Raw genomic sequence first — 26,217 nt, 5'->3', positions numbered from 1 at the left:
TAAATAGTTATTATTGTGATACATGTTTTTCTCAGACTTGTATGAAATAATTATTATTGAGATACGTATTTTTCCCAGACTTTTAGAAAATAATTATTATTGCAAGACGTGTTTTTCTCAAACTTGTATAAAATAATTATTATTTCGATACGTGTTTTTCTCAATCCTGAATAAAATAATTATTATTGTGATACATGTTTTTCTCAATCCTGTATAAAATAATTATTATTGTGATACGTGTTTTTCTCAAACTTGTATAAAATAATTGTTGCGATATGTGATTTTCCCAAACTTTTATAAAATAATTATTATTGCGATACGTGTTTTCCCCAGACTTTTATAAAATTATTATTATTGCGATACGTGTTTTTCCCAAACTTTTATATAATAATTAACATTGCAATACCTGTTTTTCCCAGACTTTTATAAAATAATTATGATTGCGATACATGTTTTTCCCAGACTTGTATAAAATAATTATTAAGGCGAGATGTGTTTTTCCAAGTTCTCCCATTCTTCCCTTTCTACAGACTTGGCATTTAATATGGAATAATTTTTTTGTGGCGGTGAACTTACTTTTCAAGATGTCTTAGGACCAAAAGTTCATTGGAATTATGTTGAAATTATTCTAGATTTTGTTAATGTGACCTTTAAAAGAAACAAAAACCACATTTGACATTTCGAAACAAATAAATTCATCCTTGAAAGTGATGTAAACTGATATCGAACTCAATTCATGGACAGTACTGTGTTAAACTTCTGTACGTTTTCCAGAAGTATCTCTTTATTTTGCACATTAGCCAAAAAAATTTTTAACAAAAACAAAAGTTCAATTACGACTGGGATTACGGACAGTAAAATTACAGTTCAGTAATTACCCCCACGAGCATTCAGGAGAGCACGTATATGTTGAGGCATGCTGTTCACGAGATTTGCCAAGGTTTGGACAGGAATCGCTTGCCATGCAGTGACAATAGCCTGCTGCATTTCATGCACAGAGGTCGGCTGCTGGTCCAAGTGGTCGATTTGACGCGTTAATTCTGCCCACAAGTTCTCTATCGGATTCATATTCGGGGACATGGCAGGCCACTCCATATGCTCTACACCACGGTCAGCAAGAAAGTGTTGGATCATGCGAGCACGATGAGGCCGTGCATTGTCATCTTGGAAGACAAAGTTTCCTCTAAAGGCTGCACGAGCAAATGGAAGCAATGTTTCTTCTAGAATGGCCCTGTACTTGAACTGGTTCAGGTTTCCATTCAGAACAACCAGGTCAGTTTTGCCCCCTGCATGAAAAGCAGCCCAAACGGTCACCCCACCACCTCCAGCTTGTACTCTTGGCACTATACAATCTTTGTTGTAGGCTTCATGCACTTGTCTGCGCACTCAGACGCGGCCATCTTGACGATATACCAGAAATCTAGACTCGTCACTGAAGATCACGTGATTCCAGTGTCCTGGCTGCCATTGACGGTGCTCTCTGGCCCACTGCAATCGGCGCTGGCGGTGTTGTCTGGTCAGGCGTGGCTTTCTCAGGGGACGCCTGGCGCGATAGCCTGCTTGAACCAGTCGTTGGTTGAATAGCCTTCTGGATACAGGCACATTTGTCAGTTGCTGCCACTCAGCCCTAAGCCGATTAGCTGACTTGGTACGGTGGCCATTGCGGACTAACCGGTGCAGCTGGCGATCATCCCTCCTTGTGGTTCTGCGGGGACGTCCTGGCCTCGGTATTGGAATAGGGACACCCCTCTGAGCATTTCGTTTCAGGATCTTTGACACCTGACCTTGAGTGATGCCATACTGCCGAGCAATAGCACGCTGTTTCATGCCGTAATTTCGTAAAGCCACGACTCCATGACAAACAGCATTGTCGAGTTGACGGACCATCTCCAGAGGAAGCGGCAATAACTTTTGGAGACGTGCAGCAGTTGTTTTCCACTAATACAGAACGCAACAACCCTTGTATACCCGACTGTGAAGCCAATCATCAAATGCACCTGTCCGTACATTTTGCCACGCCACCTGTGATATAATCCTGTTGTTGACTTCTTGCTGCGACAGACAATCAGTGACATGGTTCTTTTAACAAATAAATCACCAAAGTGTAAAAGAAACTCACCAGATTGATATACTGAGTTAAGAAAGTAAACCCAAGTCAAGAAAAATAATATATTCCATATTAAATGCCAAGTCTGTACTTCCTAAACATTTTCCTCCATGTGTTTGTTGGCCTGGTGCATGGTTCCTTAATTGGAATTACAGTCGTGGCCAAAAATATTGGCCCTTGCACGTTTTTCAAATAATGGAACATTTCTTCCAGAAAATTGTTGAAATTAAAAAATATTTTGCTATCCACATATGTATTTCATTGGTTTACAGTGGAGCAAAACAAAAAAGCTGAAAAAATACTAAATCTTAGCTTATTCCAAACAGAAATCCTAAAATGGCCTGGACAATATTATTGGCACCTTTTCGAAGTTGTTAGAAATATTTAGATTTCAAGCAGGTGATTTTCCTTTACTTTGGAATTGAACTCACCCATGGTGAGTTGCAGGTGCCTGCAATATAAAAATCACTCATTCAACCAGTTTAAATTGAGGAAAGGAGTCATTCTGCTATTTTGTGTCACTGTGTGTACCAGAATGAGCATGGAGAAAAGAAAGAAAACCAGAGAATTGTTTGAGGAGGGCAGACACAAGATTGTACCCAAGCATGGACAATCTCAATGCTACAAGTCCATCTCCAGAGACCTTGATGTTCCTGTGTTCACCGTACGCAATGTTATCATGGAGTTTAAGGCCGTGGCACTGGAGCCAACCTCTCTGGACGTGGCCGCAAAAGAAGACTTGATCGAAGATTGCAGCGAAGGATTGCTCGAATGGTGGAGAAAGCACCTCGATCAACTGCCAAACAGATTCAAGCTGACCTTCAGACACAAGGTACGACAGTTTGAACTCACACCATCCATCACCAACTCAATGAAATAGGGTTCTATGGAAGGAGACCCAGGAGGACCCCACTGCTAAGAAAGAAACATAAGAAAGCCTGAATGGAGTGTGCCAAAACACACCTGAACAAGCCCAAATCCTTCTGGGAGAATGTCCTGTGGATAGATGAGACCAAATTAGAGCTTTTAGGGAAAGCACATCATCTCTATGTTTACAGAAAACAAAATGAAGCCTTCAAAGAAAAGAACACCTTCCCTACAGTCAAACATGAAGGAGGTTCAGTGATGTTTTGGGGTTGCTGTGCTGCCTCTGGCACTTGGTGCCTAGAATGTGTGCATGGCATCATGAAATCAGGAGATACCCAAGGCATTTTGGAGCACAATGTTCAACCCAGTCAGAACGCTGGGTCTCCGTCGAAGGTCATGGGTCTTGCAGCAGGACAATGACCCCAATCACATTTCAAAAATGCACCCAGGAATGGTTCAAGACCAAACGCTGGGCTGTTCTGAAGTGGCCAGCTATGAGTCCAGATCTAAATCCCATTGAACACCTGTGGGGAGATCTGAAACAGCAGTTGGGAGAAGGCATCCTTCAAATCTGGGAGAACTGGAGCAGTTTGCACAAGAAGAGTGGGTCAAACTGCCAGTAGAGAGGTGTGGGAATCTCATTCATGGATATAGGAAGCGCTTGACTGCAGTTATTTTGTCCAAAGGCCGTGCTACCAAATATTAAATCTAGGGTGTCAATAACTTAGTCAATGCCATTTCTTTTTATTTTCTGATTTGAAAGGATATATTAAGTTATGAATCAAAAACAAAGGTTCTGTAATATTAACAGTGAAATATAGAATTGTGGTGACCAAATACTTACGTCAATCGAAACTTGTTTTTAAAGAAAATTGTGAGTTATTTGAAAAAGGTGCAAGTGTGCCAATATTTTTAGCCACGACTGCACATCCCCCTCGAGTGAATAAGTCATTCTGCGGCCATTGGGAATTGGCGTCAAACCTCGATAGGAGATGTTATAAAGTCACAGCTGGTTGGTTTTGGGGGCATCGCTCAGCCCCGTCCTATTGTATTAGGCAGTCAGACCGTCTGTAGCGACAGATTCTCGTTAGAAATGTCTGTACGCCGAAAATTGAAGTAAGATCTGCTCGACTTTCCTGGCATATGGTCTCTGAGTACAATCCGTCGCTAAATTGGTGATCGTTCGGGTGGAAGGTTTGACTTCGCAATGGCTCGCATCCACCCAGCTGTCGACCGCTACAATATAAAGGGTCTATACAGTCTTCAAAGGACTATACGTCACAAAGTGTAACGTCTGGTTGCACGCTCCTATACCGATTGATGAACTTAAACACTTAGGGAATTAGGCTATTCGACCCAACATTGACATGTTACAGTCAGATAATTTAGACTTGAGCTCGAAATACCAAACTAAAACAAACCTATTGATGATTTACTGAAGTCTAAATAACCCGATCGAGTGGCCTAACTTGTGTACGTACAAACACACACACACACACACACACACACACACACACACACACACACACACACTTTCACACACATACATACACTCACTGTAAACATTACAGGACAATCTAAAACGGCACTCGCTAGAGAGAATACCTCCATCAGGCTGCACAATTTACATTTTGTATCTCACTGATAGGCCGGATCTGGATTCGGACCTGAACCAAAATCTAATGGGCTTGTTCTTGTCATCTAACCACCTGATCCACCAAGTTTTGTCTGAATCTGCCCATAACTTTTTGAAATATCATGCTATATATCGTTTTTTGGCCCTGTCTCTCAATGGTGAAGAATCACTTTAAAAATCATAGAATCCAGATCTAGATCTTCACCAAATTCTAATTATTTCTTCCGTGTCGCATAACCAACCTCTCCACCAAATTTCGTCTAAATTCGTCCATAATTTTTTGAGATATCCTGTTCACAAACACACAAACAGGGACAGTCAGGGGTGAAAACATACAGTAGTAACCTCTGCCCACCTTTGGTGGTGGAGGTAATAAATCGTCAGACAATAATGGCATAAACACCTGCACTGTTTCAAAAGAACCAACAAGAGACTTTTAAAATTAAATTATGCTTATTTATTTCGTCTGAACAATTACCTGCTGTACCAACGCAAATAATTATTTAATTCAATGTCTATCACATTAAGATACTGTATGTAAAGTCATTTTGTAAAAATACAATACAAAAAACTATAAGATATTTTTAATCAGGCCCAGAAATATCGACTTAATCGATTTTAATAAGACTTTATCGATTTTAATAAGACTTTATCGATTTTAATAAGACTTTATCGATTTTCTTTGTCCGCACAGAATAAATATGATTTTTCTCTGCAACCGTTGGTCCGATCGACAGGAAATTTTTCCAATAGGTGCAACTCCACCTGTAGATTTTTTTATGATAATTATGATGTCATAGGTCACGTGGTTCGGCCGCCACCTTGGAAAAAACGAAAAACTGTGCGCCTCATCTATCTATAATTCCAGTAATCTCTGTGTGTGTGTCTGTGTGTATGTCTGTGTGTCTGTGTGTTTGTCTGTGACCGCTGTTTCTCGACAACCACGGGTCCGATATACTTGAAACTTGCCAGGTATATTGCTGGGGACCTGAGGATGTGCCTTTTCAAGGTTTCATATTAATCGGAGAAGTAGTTACCGAGCTATGGCGATTTATTTACCAAACTCCGCAAGCCGTTCGCTTTGGCTTTGCGAATGGACCAAACCATTTCATGTAAATAGAGGGGGGGGGGGGATTGTCACCGTACTCGCAAGCCGTTCGCTTTGGCTTTGCGAATGGACCAAACCATTTCATGTAAATAGAGGGGGGGGATTGTCACCGTACTCGCAAGCCGTTCGCTTTGGCTTTGCGAATGGACCAAACCATTTCATGTAAATAGAGGGGGGGGGATATAATTTTAGATATATATATAGTACGGGCATGCCCTAGTCTATCTATAATTCCAGTAATCTCTGTGTGTGTGTGTGTGTGTCTGTCTGTCTGTCTGTATGTATGTATGCGACCGCTGTTTCTCGACAACTACCGGTCCGATATACTTGAAACTTGCCAGGTATATTGCTGGGGACCCGAGGATGTGCCTTTTCAAGGTTTGAAATTAATCGGACAAGTGGTTCCCAAGGTATGGTCACCGTACTCGCAAGCCGTTCGCTTTGGCTTTGCGAATGGACCAAACCATTTCATGTAAATAGAGGGGGGGGTTCTGTGGTCATTGCGAATGGACCAAACCATTTCATGTAAATAGAGGGGGGGGGGTTCTGTGGTCGTTGCGAATGGACCAAACCATTTCATGTAAATAGAGGGGGGGGTTCTGTGGTCGTTACTGCCACGTGGTTTCAAAGTTTTTTTTTGTTGTTGTTTGCACGCATGTTTTTTTGCACGCACGTACGGGCAAGCACGTACGGGCGTGCCCGTACGTGCGGGCACGCCCTAGTATCTCCAAAAGCGCTGAATATAAAAAATTGAGAAATAGCTCATTGTTGAGAACTCTTCATGGGGAATAAAACATGTTAATGATGATGTCATAGGTGCCTCAATTATGACGTCATAATTCGACGAGTACAAAACTTCATCGATCAAGATGAAATTTCTTGAGCGTCAATAAATAGGCATAAATTAGTGGAGAAAAAAATGACGTCATCGGTCACGTGGCTCGGGCGCCATATTTGTTTTAACACAAAGGCCTTAAAAACCACTGAAAATACATCCTGGCGAGGGTTTGCAATCTCTGATTGCTCTTTGTTGTTTGATTGATGTTCTCTACAGCTTATATTCAGTGCTGCCCTCAACATCCTTGTGTAGCAGCCACCAAGTCGCCTCTCAAGTGTCCTCGTTAGTGTCCAACTATCGGCACCATATTGAAGCGTACTCTCTACTGTTGCACGGAAGAATTTCACCTTGAAAGGTTTCTGTCAAGATTTGATTTCCAGATAATTTTCATCTTATTGAACACAGTCCTAGCCTTGGCTTTTCTTACTTCAAAAACCTTGTTACTTGTCTTGATCCAGGACTCAAGATATTGAGACTCAGCTACCCTTTTTTGAAGCGTCTCCACGAGTCGCTTTAAGTTCTCTGTCTTTGATACATTCATGAGCAATCCGACTGCCTTTGTCGCTGTTTCAACCTGGTTTAGTGGGGTAGATTCTGAGCATCTCCTCGTGCGTCTGAAATTAGAGCAATATCGTCTGCAAAATCAAGATCGGTGATGCTAACCGAAGGAAATCTTCTACTTCGTCGCTATGTTAGTGCGAAGCCCAGATATTCATGTTCACTTACTGCTGTTCTCATGACATAGTAGACGACTATGACAAATAAAAATGGTGCTAATGTGCCACCTTGGAGAACTCCGTTGAAGATGCCGAAGAATTCTGTCTCACCATCGAGTAAAATTACTTGAGCTTCAATTTCATTGCAAATTACCTCCGCTGCCTTTATTATTTCATCGGGCCTGGGTGGTTCATGCGCAGCCACCCGGCTGATGGTTGCATCATTTTTCTGTGGGCGCATCTGCTGCTGATGCAATGCCTCTCTACAACCAGTTATCTGGAACTCGTTTTGCTGACCTCAGAAGGATGAGCAGGCTGAGTCAATCCCACTTGGTCGTTGATTACAACAGGATTCGAGCTCTGGACCTTGGGATCCCAAGCCTGCCACCCTAACCATTAGGCCAACACCAGGTGATAGGTGTTCATATGCTTTTAAAATCAAGAATATCTTCCTCATATTGATGCAATTGAATGCTTTCTTAAAATCCTCAATCTTCAAATCACTGCTGATACATTTTTCATTTTAATGCCTTCTTTAAGCCTTCACAATGAGAGAATCTGAGAAACTGTTTATCTCCCTGGACGGGTAGCCATCTTGATTTTCCTGCTGTATTGTGTCCACCTGTATCCTGATTCTATTCAACATCATCCCATTATATATATTTTCGCAGCCACTGGTGTGAAGCCGATCCCTCGATCGTTCACAGGTTTTCTCAGGTTTCTCAAGTTCTCAGGGAGACTCAGATCACCTTTTTTAGGGATTGGAGCGATGGAGCTTTTTCACCATATCGGTGGTTTATCACCTGCTAAAACCTTATTGCATACCTGGAGTAGCTGACTGTCCAAAGCCCCACTTTTCCAAACTTCAGCATGTATGTTATCCAGTCTACTTGCTTTGTAATTTGATAAAGTTTCCATGGTTTTTCTCACGTCATCGCGTGTAAAATCACAAGGACGACAGATTAGGGTCAGGTGGTAAATGGAATCCCGACTATAGTCCGCTCAAATATGAGTGTGCTACATCTGAGCTATTCTATGAGTCCAGCAGAACTACTCGATTGATACAAACACACCAGTGATGGCTTATTACGTCCGCCACTGAAGGTGGACAGAGGTTACAGTATATGTTTTCACGTGTGCTGCGAGCAAGATATGTCAAAAAGTTGTGGACAGATTCGGAAGAAATTTGTTGGACAGGTTGGCAGTGAGACAAGGATGAAATGATTAGATTTTGGTGAAGATCCGGATCCGGATACTAGAATTTTGAAATTGATTCTTCACTATTTGGGGCAAAACCGATATATAGCAGGATATCTCAAAAAGTTGTGGACGGATTTGGACGAAACTTGGGAGACCGGTTGGGGTGTGTGACAATGACAAATTGATTCGATTTTGATGAAGATCTGTATATGGATTCGGATATGGGAATTATTTAATTCTCAAGTGATTCTTCACCATTGTGAGATAGGACCAAAAACGATACACAGCAGGATATCTCAAAAGGTTATGGATGGATTTGGACGAAATTTGTTGGACAGCTTGTGAATGAGACCAGGATGAAATGAATCGATTTTGGTGAAGATCCAGATCCGGATACTAGAATTTTAAAATTGATTCTTCACCATTTGGGACAAAACATATATAGCAGGATATCTCACAAAGTTATGGACGGATGTTACGGATTTTGACCAAAATTGGTAGACAAGTTGGTTACGTAACAAGAACAAGCCGATTCGATTTTGGTTCAGGTCCGAATCCAGATTTGGCCTATCAGTGGTATACAAAACATAAACTGTTCATTCTGGCGAAGGTATGTATGCTCTCTACCGAGTGTCGTTCTAATTCACCATACAGCCAGTCTGTGCATAATACCATAGTATAGCTTTGCTCACCTTTCTTAGATCCGCCGCCTCGAGAACGATCTTCTTTGTTCTTCTCCTCTGCAACATTCATTGCGAATACACAAAGGAGGCACAAAGCCACTGCAGCAGCCCAGGAAGCCATGATAGGTTTTCAAAAAAGACTTTTAAAATTGGGATTTGGAGGATAAGGGTTTGATAATTTCATGAGAAGAGTGATGTAACACCGACTCGAAGGATATTCATTCAAAGGCTCTGATTCTTATAGAAAGCTGGAGCCCACCTACCCTCTCTCCCCAAATTTGTCACCCCACCCAATTTCTCTTCTCCGCACCTCCTATTTCTTCAGGGTTTTAATGTAGTGCAGTATTTCCACCAGCCTGGGGTGCCCACTCTCTGGGAAGAGTGCATGGGAAAAACAAAATACTCCAAAATACTGTATAATTTTAGTGAGGCCCTTTGGGATTTCAAAATAATTTGCACAAGCTTAACATTCCTACCTTCCAGTGTGGTTGTGAGAAGCCGAGCCGACACAACCTAAATGAGATAAATGTCAATGGATACTAACAAAAACTACCTGAGTCTCAAATTTTAAACATTTGATGCAAAAATGCATTTTTATGTTTTTCTTTAAGATGCATGTAAATGCCAAATGAGGAAAGATGGAAAGTTTACATGTACTAAAGTGGAGAGTGGTGAGCGAGAGGTGGAAAAATGACATGGGATGGACGGGCAAATTAGGTAGACGAAGACCACTGACTCGTTTTTTGCATCTTCAGATAGATTGGGCTGCCGAAGCAGTTTCCTAGGCTATTGGGCACAATCCTGGACGGGTCGCCAATCCGACGCGGGATACTCGAATGGCTCATTCTTCGTCCGCTGGTACTCATTTTGTCGACCTTCGAAGGTTAACAAGCTCAAGCAAATTAGGTAGAGTAATAAATATCGGGTAGGGTAATCAACCAGACTCGGTGGTGTAACGGTTAGAGTACCTGGTCCAAGTCTTGGAGGTTGGGGTTCAAACTCCCAGCCGAGGTGTAAACCAAATGGTACACGTGCTGCCTTCTTGTTTGAAGCTCAGCATTTAAGGCAATGGCAAACCACTCAGTGTAACCCTTGCCAAGCAACTGCTTCGACAACACTCAACGCTCTGTAACAGAATATGGTACATCAACATCAAATCACAGATTGGCATGGGGGTTGATTGAATTGATTGAATTGAATTATTGAATTGTTGAATTGAAGTTAATGAAATTATGGAATTTAATTTAATTGAATTTTTAAAATGTAATTAATTAATTAATTATTAATTAATATTAATTATTAAACTACTAATATGAATAAAAAATTAATAATATATAAATAATGAAATATATAATATATTAATATAATAATATAATAATATAATAATAATATTAATTAAATTAAATTACATTTTAATTAAAAAAATTTAATAAAAAATAAATAACTAAGTTGAAGTTAATTAAATAACGAACAATTGAACTTAATTGAATTGAATTGTTGATTGAATTTTTAATTGTTGAATTGGATTATTGAATTGAATTGTTGATTGAATTGGGTTGAATGGGGTTGACTGTAGGTGGAAAAAAAAATGCAAGGATTGGGAGAAGAATAATGTATGACAGAGAAATCACAAAGTAAGAGGTCGAAAATGGAGACAGATTAGAAGACCCAAGACGCCATGACCCTGTTTATGGTGAGAAAGGAGCTTGTAGATGTCCTGGCCGTTTGGCAGGAGAATCTGACGATGCCCAGGATTTTATCCTTTAGGAGTGTGAGACCGAACACTGCAGTAACTATCCTATAGTAGGAAGTCATGATTCATGGCCCTGTGTGTGTGTAAATAGCGACTGTCTGCAGCTCAACGACTAAGAAAGGACCTCACTGTGTCGACTGTAGAGTGATGTGATGTGCTCCTTTGGAAATCGGTTCGGAAATATGGTCGATCTAGAGTCTAGACCGATGGCGAGGCCAAATAATCAAAGAAATCCTAACTGTGCCAGAGACTTTCCAAAGAAGAAAAAGTTTTTGTTTTGGAATATTTCAAGAGACGAATTGAGGATGGTGACACATCTCGTGGCACACGCTGCTTCTGATCAGGAGTGCCAGCCTCTTCATTTAGTTTGTGAATGTGAAACTGTTTGATTTCCCAACGGTTTGGCAGAGATTGGAACAATTTAGTGATTCAGTCGTCAAAAGGTTTGTAAATTAAGGACGTACGTCCAGATGTATCCCTCCCAGTAAAGCCGCCCTTGTGGCCAAAATGTTGCTTTTGTGGATGGTTCGAATGGTTTTGCCAAGTGACATTTTTAATTGGCGGTGTCTTTTCCTTTTACATTTCATGCCTCTGCTGCCCTGATCAGCTTCTTCCAAATAATCTTCGTAATGCAATGTAGCAACATGACTTACGATACGACACATTAGGCTGGTTAAAAAAAAAATCCTGTTTATCATCGCCGCCCGCCCCATAAAAGTCGTCCGCCCCTAAAAAAATCTTCTTTCTTTCTTTTTTTCTCGCGAAGTCAGTAAAATCCGTTCCCACTCAGTGGAACAGGTTCAAATTTTGTATGTGCTCGCGTACTGTCTGAGCCAAGTTACATGTGCGCGACAGTTTGACAGAAAATGCCGTTCGTTGTTTGCCAAATTCGGCGAACGTCCAGTGTTCTAAAGGCCTGGGTTGGTGTCAAAGTGCCAAAAAATATCACTCTAGACTCTAGACGAACTGTATTATGAGCTCGTGTCGGGAACGCTTGATGGTAAGAAATATAACCGTTTTATGTACGTTGTTGTTGTTGTTGTTGTTGTTGAATATTTAGTGTGTGCGGGTTTTCCCCCTCACTCGCCGTTTACGTGGACCGCAAGGTTTTGCTTCTGATAAATGGGGTGTGCGCCTCCTTATTTTATTCATAAAGAATGGTGGGAAATGTTGGACTCCAGTTCTGTTCTAAACTAAAATCTGTCGATATATCTGTACTGGGATCCCAGATCTGTATTTCTAGTTTTCATTCCCGGGTGGTTCAAAATTCCAAACCAAATCCAGACTTGGAAAAAACAGAATTTCAGTACAAAACACTGAATTTGATCTGAGACTGATGAAAACTTGCAATTATTAGTTGTGTAAGGAAGTGTGTGCGTGTGTAGGGGGGGGGGGGGGGTACTCATTTTTTCAATGTACAATTTTTCCCCACATTTTTGTTGTTTGAACCTTGATGTTTGTGGCTTGGCTGATAGGTAAACAGTATGGTAGACAATATACAAGTATATTTTATAGTGATTTTTCTTTTTCAGGTGTACCAATTGAGGACACCAATGGAGTGGTAAACATCTCAGTGGGAGATAAAAAGACTCTGACCCATGTTGTAGCTAGAGATTCAACATTGGCAGATGTCATCAATACCCTTGGAAATTTCATTGAGTTCGTTATTACTGTCCTGGATCAGCCAAACCAACAGAAGAACAATGAACATAATGCTTTCGATATGTATGAATGCCATGGCAATAGCTGCTGATAGATACATGTATGGCAACCGGACATTATTCTTCAAAGCCAAAGTTTTGGTCTACCATTGTTATACGTATCAGCAAATATTAAAAGTAAACAGAACTCGATGTGACATCGGTTTCTTTATTTTCTTTATTTGAATCGTATCAGTGCGTACATACGAAGGTTTACTAGTTTAGAAATCATAACATGATTCATCATGTATGTCCGATCAAGTATATTTAAAAAAAAACATATTGTGCGTTGAATAATCCATTAAAATTTCATTGTGAAAAAAAAAAAAACCCTCCCTCCCTACCCACTTTTTTGAAAGAAAGTGATGATAAACAGGAAATTTTTTTAACCAGCCTTACTGATAATTCATATTTTTCTGCAATTTCACAAATGAGTCACTTTAATGGTGGAACGTAGTGGTTAGGGTAACTACGACTACAACTACTACTACCATCACTACTATGACTATGACTACGACTACTAGTACGACTACTACCACTACCACTACCACCACGTCACGCCATTTTGTTGCTCCTCGAGCTGTGCTACTTTTCGGCATTTCCTCCTCATCCTCCTCCGTTTTCGTTTGTATTTTTGTTTTGTTTTGGTTATCTGAACCCAGTTGGTTCATTTTGTTACTTTATTTTGACGTTCGGTTTGATTTAATTCGTCCTTTTTGTGTTCAGGCCTAGCCGTGGCATGCGGCCGTGCCTGTGTGGGACTAGTTGCGCCTTATTGCGGCGATATCGTTAAAGTACTTAGTGATCTTTTGTTCTTTGGTTTAATCATCATTTAGTGTGCTGAATTTTCACACTGTGGTGAGCGGGTGTGTGAGTGAGTGTTATTTGATTAATAACGTGTTTTTGTTACCTTGGTTCTAAGAGGAACAATTAATTATTTTTGAATCATGCCGATGCATACTGAATGAGTTGATGTCGCTGCGACCACTTCTAGTGCAGGTGTGAAAAACAAAGCACACTTGTTTCAGTCTTTGACAAGGAAACATGGCGTGAGATGCGAGTTGGGACAAACTACCCAAATGGAAGCGTATGTGAGCGCAATGTCCATCGTGGTAGGTTCATCAGTAATAGTTGCAGCCTCTAAAATGTATGGAAGAGCTGTGTTCTTCCTTAAATCCGAGGCTGCAGCGAATGAGGTGATAGAGAAAGGCATTGTTGTAGGAGGGTTGTTTGTCCAAGTAGAAACACTTTAGAGCCTTGGAGCACCAATCATACTCTCTAACATGCCTCCCTTTATTTCTGATCATGTGGCTGTGCCATTCTTGGAGCGATTGGGGGTGCTAAGATCACACATTAGGCCTGTGCCTCTTGGATTTTGTGAGACTGCACTACGTCATATCTTGTCTTTTAAAAGACAAGTTTCCATTGAACTGTATAATGACACGGAATTGGAGGGATCCTTTATCATTCTGTTTGAAGGCAAGAATTATAAGGTCTTTTATATGACTAATGAACCTTGTTGTCATATTTGTAAGGCAAAGGATCACTTGAGAGCAGACTGTCCCACTGTCTCAAAGAAAGTGTCTGCTCCTCGGAGCATTGAACAGCAAAAGGAAAATGAGAGTATCACTCCAGGTATCAGTAAAGAAGTACCTGCTCCTCGATGTCCAGAAGAGTCGAAGGAAGAGGAAAGTAGTACTTCAGAGGTTTCTGTGCCGTGTCCTGGCCCAAGCTTACCCTTAGACTGAGATCAATGGAAAATGGTAAAGTTAGGGAAAGGGAAAAAAGCACAGAAGAGAAAATCGGAGCCAGAAGATGAGGGGAATGGTGATCATGTTGATACTTCTGAAGATACAACTCATGAGGACATGGCAAAATGATCAACAAAGTCGGGTGCCCTGAAAAAAATAGAGATCATTACAGAACCTGAACAAATGGAAGAAGTAATAGGTATTCATCCTCAAATACCACATCATGAATGTGATTGGCTGACAAGTGCAGCTAATGATCTGCCAAAGAGTGAACAGAAAAGCAAAATATCTATAACTAAACCCAGTGCGGTAATGACGATGACCCGGTGACATCTCCTGACTTGGCAGAGTTAAAGGAGACTGAGAGGTCTGTTGTGAAGATGGTACATCCCGCTGCACCAACGACAGCTGCAAAGCAGCTTCACAATAAGCCAATAATTGAAGCTACATCCACAGTGGAAGTTCCTCAAAGAAAAAAACACCCCCAAATGCTCAAATGAAACTGTGGAGTCCATTTCTGTTGAAGAAAGGATACTAAAAGAACCAATCATACAGGCAGCTGAGGTTGTGCCTGTGCGGATTGAGGTGTTGAGTACTTCCTCTGTCTCCACAAGATGCGCAGAGAGGGAAGTCGGCAGGCATGCTTCACGGAAAACACCTCAAATGGATGAACTCCTCGTTCCCTTGGAAGTAGCATCCTCAATTCCTACAGCTTTGTCTAGTGGAGCGGCAATAACTGCACCAGTAATACCGGAGGAAGTTTCATATGTGTTGCCAGAAGCCTCTGCCAAGCCTGTTTTAAGTAACGATGAGGTAGAGGGTGAGGCACCCAGAGAAAATAAAGCAAAGGGGAGAGACCATGAGATCCCAGACAGTGACGACGAGGGGATTATTGGGGACTGGGAAGATCAAGGAGCGATGACCTTTAAGTCGGAACTGCCGTCAGGGCATCTTTCTTGCATTCCTGGCAATTAAATTTTCGAGTTCCTTGAAAAAAGTTTACATAGTAGGAAGAAAGTTAAAACTGCCTTAAAAAGGTGGAAAGACTACAATTTACTCGTGCATTCTCTAGATGTACTGAGAAGAGAAGGACACAAAAGTAAGGCTTTAGGCTCAGCTGAACAAGTCTGAGTCAGGAAGTTTCTTTCACAACTGTTGATCTATGGGTCTAAGAATGAACTGACTTCGGTTGGGTTTTTCTAATTTGTGAAAGCAAAGAATTTTGATTTTCATAATGACCGCAATATGTTTTCGTCTTGGATCATTGAACGTCAATGGATGTAAAGATGCATTTCGGGTGCATCAAGTATTGTCCCTCTGTTTGAAGGTGAAAGCTGGAGTGGAGTTTCTACAAGAGACCCACACAACTCAGGTTGATGCTTTCAGATGGAGAAGTCGATGGCAAGGATCGGCGTATTTTAGTCACTTAACAGATACGTCGTGTGGGTTGGCTATCCTCTTTTCATCCTCCTTAAAGGCCGATACACTTCTGATAAATGAGGTCAGTTTAGGCCGTTTTTTATATGTGAAAATACGGTTTGAGGATGTTGTTATTCACCTCGTGAACGTTTATGCGCCATGTGTTGGAGCTGGGAGAGTGCGTTTCTTTGACCTTATGCTTACCTTACCTGACGAAGAATTCGTAATTATTGGAGGTGACTTTAACTGCACTCTCAATCCCTCACTCGATCGTGTGGGTCAAGAGCCGCATGGTCCTTCTGCTAAAGCTTTACAAGAAACAATAATGCAGTTAAACCTTTGGCACGTACAGCATCCCACAGACAGGTCATTTACATACACTAGCACCAGGGGTGGCCATATCTCGCAATCCCGACTAGACAGAATCTATCTGTCTTATCGTTGGTGCAGGAATATCAGTGACTGCAGTATCAAATTCGCACATTTTACGGATCATAATCTGGTCTGGATAAAGGTTTCTCTTGCTGAGACAAGGCGCGGTACTGGTCTCTGGCACTTCAACAATGCATTGGTTCACGATGAAGGTTTTCTTTCAGTTTTTCATAACTTTTGGCAGGCGTGGAGAAACAGAAAAGGATATTTCTGCTCGCTTGGACTCTGGTGGGATGTGGGGAAGGTGCGGCTGAAATTGTTGTGCCAGGAGTACTCATACGGAACGAGCCAAACACTTGGGATGGAGATAGGGAGGCTAGAAGAGGAGCTCTTGCATCTCGAGGGTCGTCTGACAACACTTACCCCTGCTGAATTGCAAAGATATGAAGGAAAAAAGAACACCCTGAAAGCGTGCAGCAGTATGAAGGCCCGGGGAGTATATGTGCGCTCGCCGTTGCAGCTACTATTTGAAGAGGATTACTCCCTGAGCTATATTAAAGCTTTGGAAAAACGCAAGGGTCGATCTAAGATTATATGCAGTGTCCTGGCTGAAGATGGCTCTGTACTTGATAATTGCAGAAGTGTTCATGAACGAATTTGAGCCTTTTATGCACAGCTGTACTTGGGGGAAAGTGTGGATGCTAATTAGTCTAGTAGGAAGAGGGGGGTATCATGCACCCCCTGGAAATATACTTCTAATCCGTGTTACTAGATTGGAAAAATTGTGTAGAAAATGATGAGCTATGTTAAAAAGTTGTCAAAATTTGTCCCACGTATTATTTTTATGCAAATTAGTGCCGCCATTATCGAAAAATCTAGTTTTACTATATCTCAGCCAATATTGCAGATAACTGAACAAATAAGGTGTCTAGACCCATGCTTTGAGGGTCAAAGATCATAATAAAACTATTCCTGAAGTGGCCACATGTATCTCTGGTATGCTACTATGCAAATTAGTCCTGCCATTACTGCCATTTCCTATTTTCGTAAATGTATTCAATACCTCCGTTAATAGTTCTGCATCTTCGTCGGTGCCAACTGATGTTGCTGGATATTCAACCTCCAAACCAACAAGGTAAGAAGTTAACTCAGCTACACACACACACACACATGTGGATGTCAGTTTATGCATGGAATCAGAAACAAGCAGCATCACAGCTGAGCTAGCTAGCACCATGTTAGATATAGCTAGCCTCTTAAAATCTACGTAGGTTTCTTGCTTAATTGTTGTTATCATTGCTGGTATAACTAAAACATTTGTTCGTGCCAAACATTAGTTACACACACATGTGGACGTCAGTTTCTGCATGGAACCAGAAACAGGCAGCATCAGAGCTGAGCTAGCTAACACCATGTTAGCTATAGCTAGCCTCTTAAAAATCTACGTAGGGTTCCAGCTTAATTGTTGTTATCACTGCTTGTATCCCAAAAACATTAGCAAAAACATTAGGCTACTGTAGAACATGATGGTTGCATTCAGAACATCTGTTATCAGATTGAGACGTCCAGATTTCATAACAGGGCGCCTTAACATTATTGGTGATTTCTCATTCATTTCTCTAACAGTGGTGGTCGAAGTAGACATTAAGTCGGCATGCCCAAAAGAAAACGGAGTGTAGATCCTGCAACCCACCAATGCTCTCCACGTGCATGCATCCTTCATGTGCCATCCATGTCTGATCATGGTCATTTTACACCCCTCACTAAAATCAAAGGAACTGCTACAGAAAAACTACAACAGCTTCAGAAGATCCGGAATCGACGTCTCCACCAATCACATGAGTCCCCATATCATATGCAATCAGTGTGTGACCAGATCCCTACAACTCTCCCTGGTGACGTGGAAAGTGTTGGGTATCACCGCAACTGTTATCAGCGCTTTACTGGCAACCCTCAGCTTCTGGGAGATGGTACAGAACCAGAACCATCAACCTCACAGCGGCATCACTCCCCTCGTAAATCAGGGGGTTCTGCTGGACCCATCTTCCCGCCAGAGTGCAATTTCTGTGACAAAGTAGAGATCAAAGATGGTCATCGCAAAACTGAGAGACTTGTATACTTCACATCTTATAAGAACTTGCATCTTATAAGGACTTCCGTTTCCGGTCTTGCTGGCGAGGGTTCGTTTTTTCGCAGCTCCACACGCTCTCCATCGAAATCGAAGTTAAGTAATTGTTCCCATTTTGTATTTTCGTTAAAACTGTATTTATTTTATGGTGTTTTTACGTATATTGTCCCGACAAAGATTTTCGGTGCAAATCTTTCATACCTGTATTGAAAATCGTGTTAATTCGTGCCGTCTTGAGGCCTTGTACAGTGAACACTGTACAACCTTGAGGCTTTGTTTTTCTCTCAGCGGTCTGTCGTTTGTGATCCAATAACTTTCGTTCTCTGTTTTCGCAGTCTTTCCACCCCAAAGCCTACTTCCTTATGTAAATCTCAACTCAAAAAAACAAAAAAACAAGACTACCTTCTCTGTGCTCATTCTTTTATTCATTCTTATTCGTTCGTTCGTTCTTCGACCACGTGTTTCTCCCCCATTTCCCCAGATAGATTGTCAAATTTCAACTCGTTATTTTATCGTCCATGCGATATTGTTTGATTATAGTTAGTTTTGGTTTGAATTTCCTGTAACTCGTAATTAATTAATCGTGTTCTGCTCCTCGTGTGTGGCCTTGTAGTTGTCCCCCCGTCGGTGTTTTGTTAACTTAAGCGTGTTTTGCTTGGCTCTTGGTTTTTTCCCTTCTACCCCGAACATAATACTCTGTCTAACGTTCTAAATCCCCACCCCCCCCCCCCAAAAACAAAAAAAACAAAAACATTTATTTTATTTTCTCCACGTGTACTGTTGTCTCATCCTGTATTTTCTGTCCAGGTGTGCTGTTCGCCCCGCCCCCATTATCTCCTTGCCATCCACCGTTTGCCCTGTTCACGTGACTCATGGTGGTCCCTCTCGGCTCTCCCCCCGTTGGTATTTTTGTGCATATAAGATTGTTCACAGTTCTGTTTAAATATTATTTAAATATGTTTAACCTTTCCCCTTCTGTGTTTTATTCAGTGGTATATTACAACACGCTGTTTTTCTTCCTATTTAAAAGGCTTTTCCCAATTTCCTCTCCAACTCATTCCACTTCAAAAAAAAGAAATTCAATATCTTATACGTCTCCCTCACTACATGGTCTAAATTCACATTCATTCCATCCCTCCTCCATCGTTATGAATCGGATTGCTAACTTGAAAATCACAACAAACCCAATTTGTTATCAATGTTCGCCTTTCATTAATCATCCACTTTCTAAACTCCCCTCTTGCCCCTCCCATCCAAATCCCCCCCCTTGCACCTACACTCCTAAACTACCCCCTTGCCCCTCCACTCTTAAACTCCCCCCTTGCCCCTCCACTCCTGAACTCCCCCCTTGCCCTTCCCCTCCTAAACTCCCCCTTTGGCCCTCCCCTCCTAATCCCCCCCTTGCCCCTCCACTCCTGATCTCCCCCCTTGCCCTTCCCCTCCTAAACTCCCCCCTTGCCCCTCCCCTCCAAATCCCCCCCCTTGCCCCTACACTCCTAAACTCCCCCCTTGCCCCTCCACTTCTAAACTTCCCCCTTGCCCCTTCCCTCCAAAACTCCCCCCTTGCCCCTCCCCTCCTAAACTCCCCCCTCACTCCTCCCCTTCAAAACTCCCCCCCAATCCCTCCCATTCAATTCTCCCCCCATAACATTCCTCTCCAATTCTCCCTCCTCCCCCCTCCTCCTCCAAGCTGCCTCCTCCCCACTTCGTCTCCCTTCTATCTCATTACTCCACCCCCCAAACCTTCTACTTTCCTCTGCCCCCCCTCAAACAACCCCTCACTGTGCCTCATCCCTTCACCATCAAACCTTTCATCCTCCTCATCCTTCCCTTTCTTGGAACTCTTCTGCAACATCTGACACACTATCAACTGCTCTCCCTACCTCCCCCTCTCATCCTTCATCTTACCCTACTCCTCCCCTCCCCTGTCCTGTACCCGATGCTCCCCCTCTCTCTTCATTAACGGTATGGACCTCAAACATCCGGGGCCTTCGCTCAAACCTGACTGATCTCTCCATACAGGTTGCTTCTGACAATCCAGACTTGATCTGCTTAACAGAGACTTTCCTCCTTCAAGATGTCTCTGATTCCTTAATATCTCTTCCTGGTTACTCCCTCCTCCGGTATGATAGACCTGAGCCTCGGCCTGGTGGTGGGGTGGCTATCTTTGTCAAAAACTCTCTTCCTCACTCTCCTTGCACTGCCCTCTTTCCTCCTCACCCGCAGGAGTACCTCTGGTTACGGCTTCCTCTCCGCTCCCACCTTTTGTTCATATGTGTTCTGTACCGTCCCCCAAACAGTGATGACTGCATCTACATTTCACTGTCTGACAACATGGACCAACTTCTATCCACTCATCCCAACTCTCTCTTCCTCATATGTGGTGACTTCAACTGTCATCATGCCACCTGGTTGGGTGTGGGTTCCTCTCTCACCAGTCATGGCACCTCAGCAAAGGACTTCTGTGACTCACTGGGATTGACACAATCTGTCAATTTCCCGACCCGGATCTCAGCCAATGGAGTATCCTCTCTTCTAGACTTGGTTATGACAAACTTCCCTGCTAATGTCTGCTGCTCTTCTTCTGCTCCAATCGGTTCTTCTGATCATGTGCTTGTCAAAGTGGACATCTCTCTGGCCATTCTCAGAGAGCCTCCTCAGCGTCGATGAGTCTGGCATTTCAGTCAGGCCGACTGGGACGGTCTTCAAGCAGCCATCAATCGTCTGGATTGGTCTCCCATCTCCACTGCCTCTGACATCAATTCTTCCTCGGAATTCTTCCAAAGCAAACTGATCTCTCTCATGCACAGATTTATCCCATCTCGCCTTCAATTGTCTTACCCTTCCTCCCGTCCATGGTACACTGAATCTTGTGGTGAGGCAGTTGCCCTGAAACAACTTGCCTTTGCCTCTTGGAAGGCTAATCCAACTGAAGGCAATCTGAGTTCTTTCCACCAAGCTCGGAACAAGTGTGTGTCTACCCTCAGGAGTGCCAGGAAGCACTATCTCTCCTCACTCAAGAATGAACTCTCAAACCTGTCTCCTTCCTCCAAATCCTGGTGGCGTCTGGTCAAATCCGTTTCTGGTGTTTGTTCCCCCTCCATCCCCTCCCTTACCTCAAATGGCCACACAGTTGACATCGCACGTGACAAAGCCGAATGCCTCAACTCTGTGTTCGCCTCAAAATCCTTAGTCCCAAACCCATCTCTCTCTGTTCCCACCTTTCCCAGTCGAACCCAACTGCTCCTGGACTCTGTGTCCTTCTCTCCTGACAAGGTGGAGGAGTTTTTGTCAAACCTCGACTCTGATTCTGCAACTGGACCAGACGGCATCAGCCCACGGGTCCTAAAATCCTGCTCTGCCGCTCTATCTCACCCTCTCTCTGTTCTTTTCACCCTATCTTTTGCTCAAGGTCATCTGCCAGCATCCTGGAAATCAGCTAACATTACCGCTTTACACAAAAAAGGTGCAAAAACAGATCCTTGCAACTACAGACCAATCAGCCTGCTCCCAATTATCAGCAAAGTCATGGAATCCATCATTGCTTCGGATATGAAATCTTTCCTCTTCTCCAATGGCTTGATCTCTGATCATCAATTTGGTTTCAGACCAGGTCACTCTACTCTGGACATGCTGCTTCTGCTGTCTCAACAATGGATGGAGGTCCTCAATGCCAAACAGGAAATCAGAGCTGTCTCCCTTGACATATCACGGGCCTTTGATACGGTCTGGCACCCAGCTCTGCTCACCAAACTCTCCTCCTATGGTATCCATGGAAATCTCCATGCATGGCTTGCGGACTTCCTCTCTGGTCGTAGTCAACGTGTGGCCCTGAATGGATTTCTCTCATCTCCCCTTCCTGTTCAGGCTGGAGTTCCCCAAGGAAGTGTGCTGGGCCCTGTGCTTTTTCTGGTCTTTATCAATGATCTCTCCGACTCTCTGGAAAATCCTCTCTATCTCTTTGCTGATGACTCCACTCTCTGCCACTCCATTCCTCTTCCCTCAGATCGGCAGTCTGCAGCCTCCTCACTCTCTGAAGACCTGGACAAAATCACAGACTGGTCAAACAAGTGGAACATGTCTTTCAATCCTGACAAATCTCACTCTCTTACTATGTCTCTCCGAATAGATCGACTGGACAACCCTCCCATCTACTTTCTCAACAATCCTCTCCAAGAAGTTCTGTCGCTCAAGCTTTTGGGTCTCACTATCTGCCATGATCTTTCTTGGGAAAACCACATTTCCAAGCTGGCCTCCAAAGCCAGTCGCCGACTGGGCATCCTCCGTCGTGCGAAGTCCTTCCTCGGCACACCTGAGCTCCTCACCACATACAAGGCTTTCATCCGCAGCTCAATGGAATACTGTTCTCCCCTATGGGCTGGTGCTCCTGCCTCACACCTGGCTCGGCTTCACGCTGTTGAATCCAAAGCTTTCAAAATCATTGGAATCTCCCGCGATGAAGCTATCTCTGAGGGCCTTTCACTCACTCGCCGCAGGCAGGTAGGTGGTCTTTCTGTCTTCTACCGACTCCTCTCCGGCCTTGCTCCCCCAGCTCTCTCTGTGCTCTGTCCCCCAAATATTCCTACAGGTCGCACAAGATCTGCCAGCAACCCTCTGATGGTTAAACTGCCGAAATCTCGGCTCTCTGCTCACCTTCACTCTTTCATTCCTCTTTTCTCCCGCCTGTGGAACAAACTCCCACACTCCCTTCAATCCCTCTCCTCCCTCCAGGTCTTTAAAACAGCTGTTCACCACCATCTCTTATCTTCCCCCATCCATAACCTTGATCTTTTCTACCCCCACTAATTCACCCCAGATCCACCTTGTTTGAAATTCCAACTTCTTTCCTGGAAATCCTGGCAGTGTCCATATGTTTATACCTCTCCCACCCCCCCCCTTCACATGCCTCCCCCCAAAGCCCTCTCCCTCCCACAGATCTCTCGATGTCTCCATGTCTCTCGGTCCCTGCTCTCAAATGTTGTGTTTGTGTCCTTCCCCCTCTCTCCCCATCTTGTCTACCGCTCCCGATGTTATTTGTTTTATGTGTCTGTTTGTCTTTCTGTGTGATTAATGTTCGCTCTTTCACGAGCCTCGATCTTGTATACAAAAAAAAAAAAAAAAAAAAAAAAAAATGCATGGGAGCAAATTGAATCACGGGCTGAGAAAATGGGTCTAGTTCGACTTCATAGACAGGTGAAAAGCAAAGCCCTCTTTGCTTGTGAGGCCAAACACCATCCGTCATGCTTTAAATCTTTCCGCACAGCATTCAGTAACTACTAGTCAGGTTCATTATGTTCAGATTTATAATTTCGTTCTTTTTTTGTGGAGATTAGCAAACCTATACATTTTTGGAAAGCTTATAGCACCAGGAATCCGAAAAACCATGTTTCCATTTGCGCAAATTTTTCTTTGGCGGCCATATTGGATTTTCAAAATGGCCACCATCGGAAACCTATTTTTCGCGATATCTCAACATCCGAACCACCTAGAGTGCTGATTCCAACACCTATACCCACATTTTTGGGGATGAGGAATCACATGAAGCCATCTAAAATAATCTACACCTACCCTGGGATACCAGGTGGCAGCCTACAGCGGATTTTCAAGATGGCCACTTTCAGGAAACATGTTTTTTTCTGAATATGTATACCACATTGAGTGATGTTTCGCCTCAGTACAGTCATAGTCATAAATGGGATCATTTCAACATGTTCAGTTCATGTACATGGAAAGTCATTATATCAGACCTAATAGTTCATTTAAAATAAACCTCATGAAGCTCACAATTACTTACCTGTTGTCGTTTTATATATTTGCAGGTCTTGAGAGAAGATGAGTGAAGTTACGACTCAGCCCACACAGTGGCAGCACTGCATAATTTGTCAAACCGCTTCAGCAAAATATGGAACGCTTGTCCAGCAGCCCAAACCGGACTCGTTTGAACACTTGCTACAAACCCTTAATGATAGAGCAGCCTACCATGATGGAAAATATGTTAAAATTCACAGTCGCTTAAAGGATGAAACAAGTGAAAGTCTGCAATTCAATAATGCAGTTTGGCATCGTATCTGTTATTCAAATGCAACCAACAAAGAGAAGGTACAACGTGCCAAAGACCGCCATCAATATCACATTTCAGCCGGCTCCTACACAGAGAAAAAACGTGGACAAAAGCGAAAAAGCACAGAACTGGACGAACCATCAACTTCCACCACCAGTCCGTTTACACGTTCTGCAACAGCTCCATTCATTAAGGAACATTGCTTTTTCTGCCAGGAAGATAACGAGCAAAAATTGTACACATTGAGAACAGAAAACGGTGGGAAAGCATTACACGATGCTGTGGAGCTGTCTGGAAATCTCACCCTGCAAACTAGGTTAAACACATCCATCTCACCCACTGATGCACATGCAATCGATGTTCAATACCACAAGTCATGTTGGACAACAAATGTATTCCATGTGTTACGTACCAAGGATAACAAGGGAACAACAGAGAGAGGTCATCCGTTTCAAACATCATGTTTGATTGAGTTGATTAGCCTTGTCGACTGTCAAACTCAGAATAAACAATACTTATCCATGGCACATATTGAAACAACATACATCAACTTGCTTGGTGGCACAGATGCATTGGCGCACCACTTCCCTGCATATAGTAGACACTGGCTCAAGGAGAGAATTCTTCTAGAACTACCACACGTAACGTCTGTTAGGCAAAAGGACAGGAGAAAACCTTCTGTTCTTTACTCCCCAGATGCATGCGAATCCGATATGGTTCAGTCTGCCATGATAGAAAGTGAAGTAGACGATCTGAATATTATCTATAAAGCAGCAAAGGCATTGCGCAGAATTATCAAGAACTTCCACCAACAGGAAAACTCATCCGATGCTATACAGGTCACTAGCAGCACAGATGATGTTCCAGCAGCACTCCACGCAATGATCAGATGGGTTATGGTGGGGCCAACAGAAACACTAGAAACTGAAAAACGAACCACTCACGTTAACAGAGAAGTACTCACTGTTAGTCAGATGCTATTGGGTGGATTCAAATCTGACAAGCAAGTGAACTATAGGCCCAAAACTGATTCTGCAACCTTCCGATCAACCAAATCACAAGAAACTCCACAGTCTCTAGGATTAGCCTTGGCAGTTCACCATGACACAAGAAACAAGAAACTCCTGGAAAGTCTCTGCTCTCAAGGTTACTGTGTCTCGTACAGTCGTGTTATGCACCTCGAAACAGCCCTAGCAAATGCCATTGTGGAAAACACCCTGAAGTTCCAAGGACTTTATGTTCCTCCATTTTTGAAGAAGGGAACTTTTGTGTTTTTTGCAGCTGATAACACAGACTTTGCTGAAGACAGCGTGGATGGCAAAGGGACAACCCATGGAACAATCATTGCTGTTTATCAAAAACGTGACACTCAAGGAGAAACATTGGCGCCACAACTGAGCATAGCTGACACTACCAGTTTGTCAGTGACCCCGTACCAGGTTCCTATGCTTCATTGTGACAAGCCGGTGCCGAAAACCATAAAGAGAACAGACACATTCCACATCAGCAAGGATGGTATATCACCAGCGTATCACCTTACACATCTAGGATGGTTGGTTGCTTCTATGATCACCAGAATGCAGAAATCAAACAGCACATATATACCTGGTTGGGCAGGATACCACTCATTGCTGTCGGGTAGTCACAGTTTGACACAAGTCGGAGTCTTACCCCTTCTACCTGAAGTAGCACACGAGTGGTCGACTCTTCTGACCGTCATCTCTCAGACAACTCAGCTAAAGAACTTAGTTGTTGGTACAAGCCACCCTACAGTCATTTCCTGGGATATGGCCCTCTATGAAAAGGTGATAAGGCTGCTGGATGCAAGGCCAGACCTGAAAGGTACCGTTGTACCTCGGCTTGGCGAGCTGCATGTGG

At 42.9% G+C, this 26,217-nt stretch overlaps 1 protein-coding gene across 1 annotated transcript in view; it reads right to left on the bottom strand.

Annotated features, from left to right (window-relative positions):
- The window catches only part of CLEC3A (C-type lectin domain family 3 member A), a 39,720-nt gene extending 30,244 nt beyond the window's left edge, over positions 1-9,476 (bottom strand). The window contains exon 1 of the mRNA XM_068128964.2: positions 9,165-9,476. Coding sequence (XP_067985065.2) covers positions 9,165-9,276 — 112 coding nt within the window. The 5' untranslated portion in view covers positions 9,277-9,476. The remainder of the gene's footprint in view (positions 1-9,164) is intronic.
- Positions 9,477-26,217: the final 16,741 nt, after the last annotated feature.

The sequence above is a fragment of the Myxine glutinosa genome, chromosome 9 (genome assembly GCF_964187855.1).
Source record: "Myxine glutinosa chromosome 9, kmMyxGlut1.1, whole genome shotgun sequence".
NCBI classification, from domain to species: domain Eukaryota; kingdom Metazoa; phylum Chordata; class Myxini; order Myxiniformes; family Myxinidae; genus Myxine; species Myxine glutinosa.
This window is presented reverse-complemented; position numbering and strand designations above follow the sequence as displayed.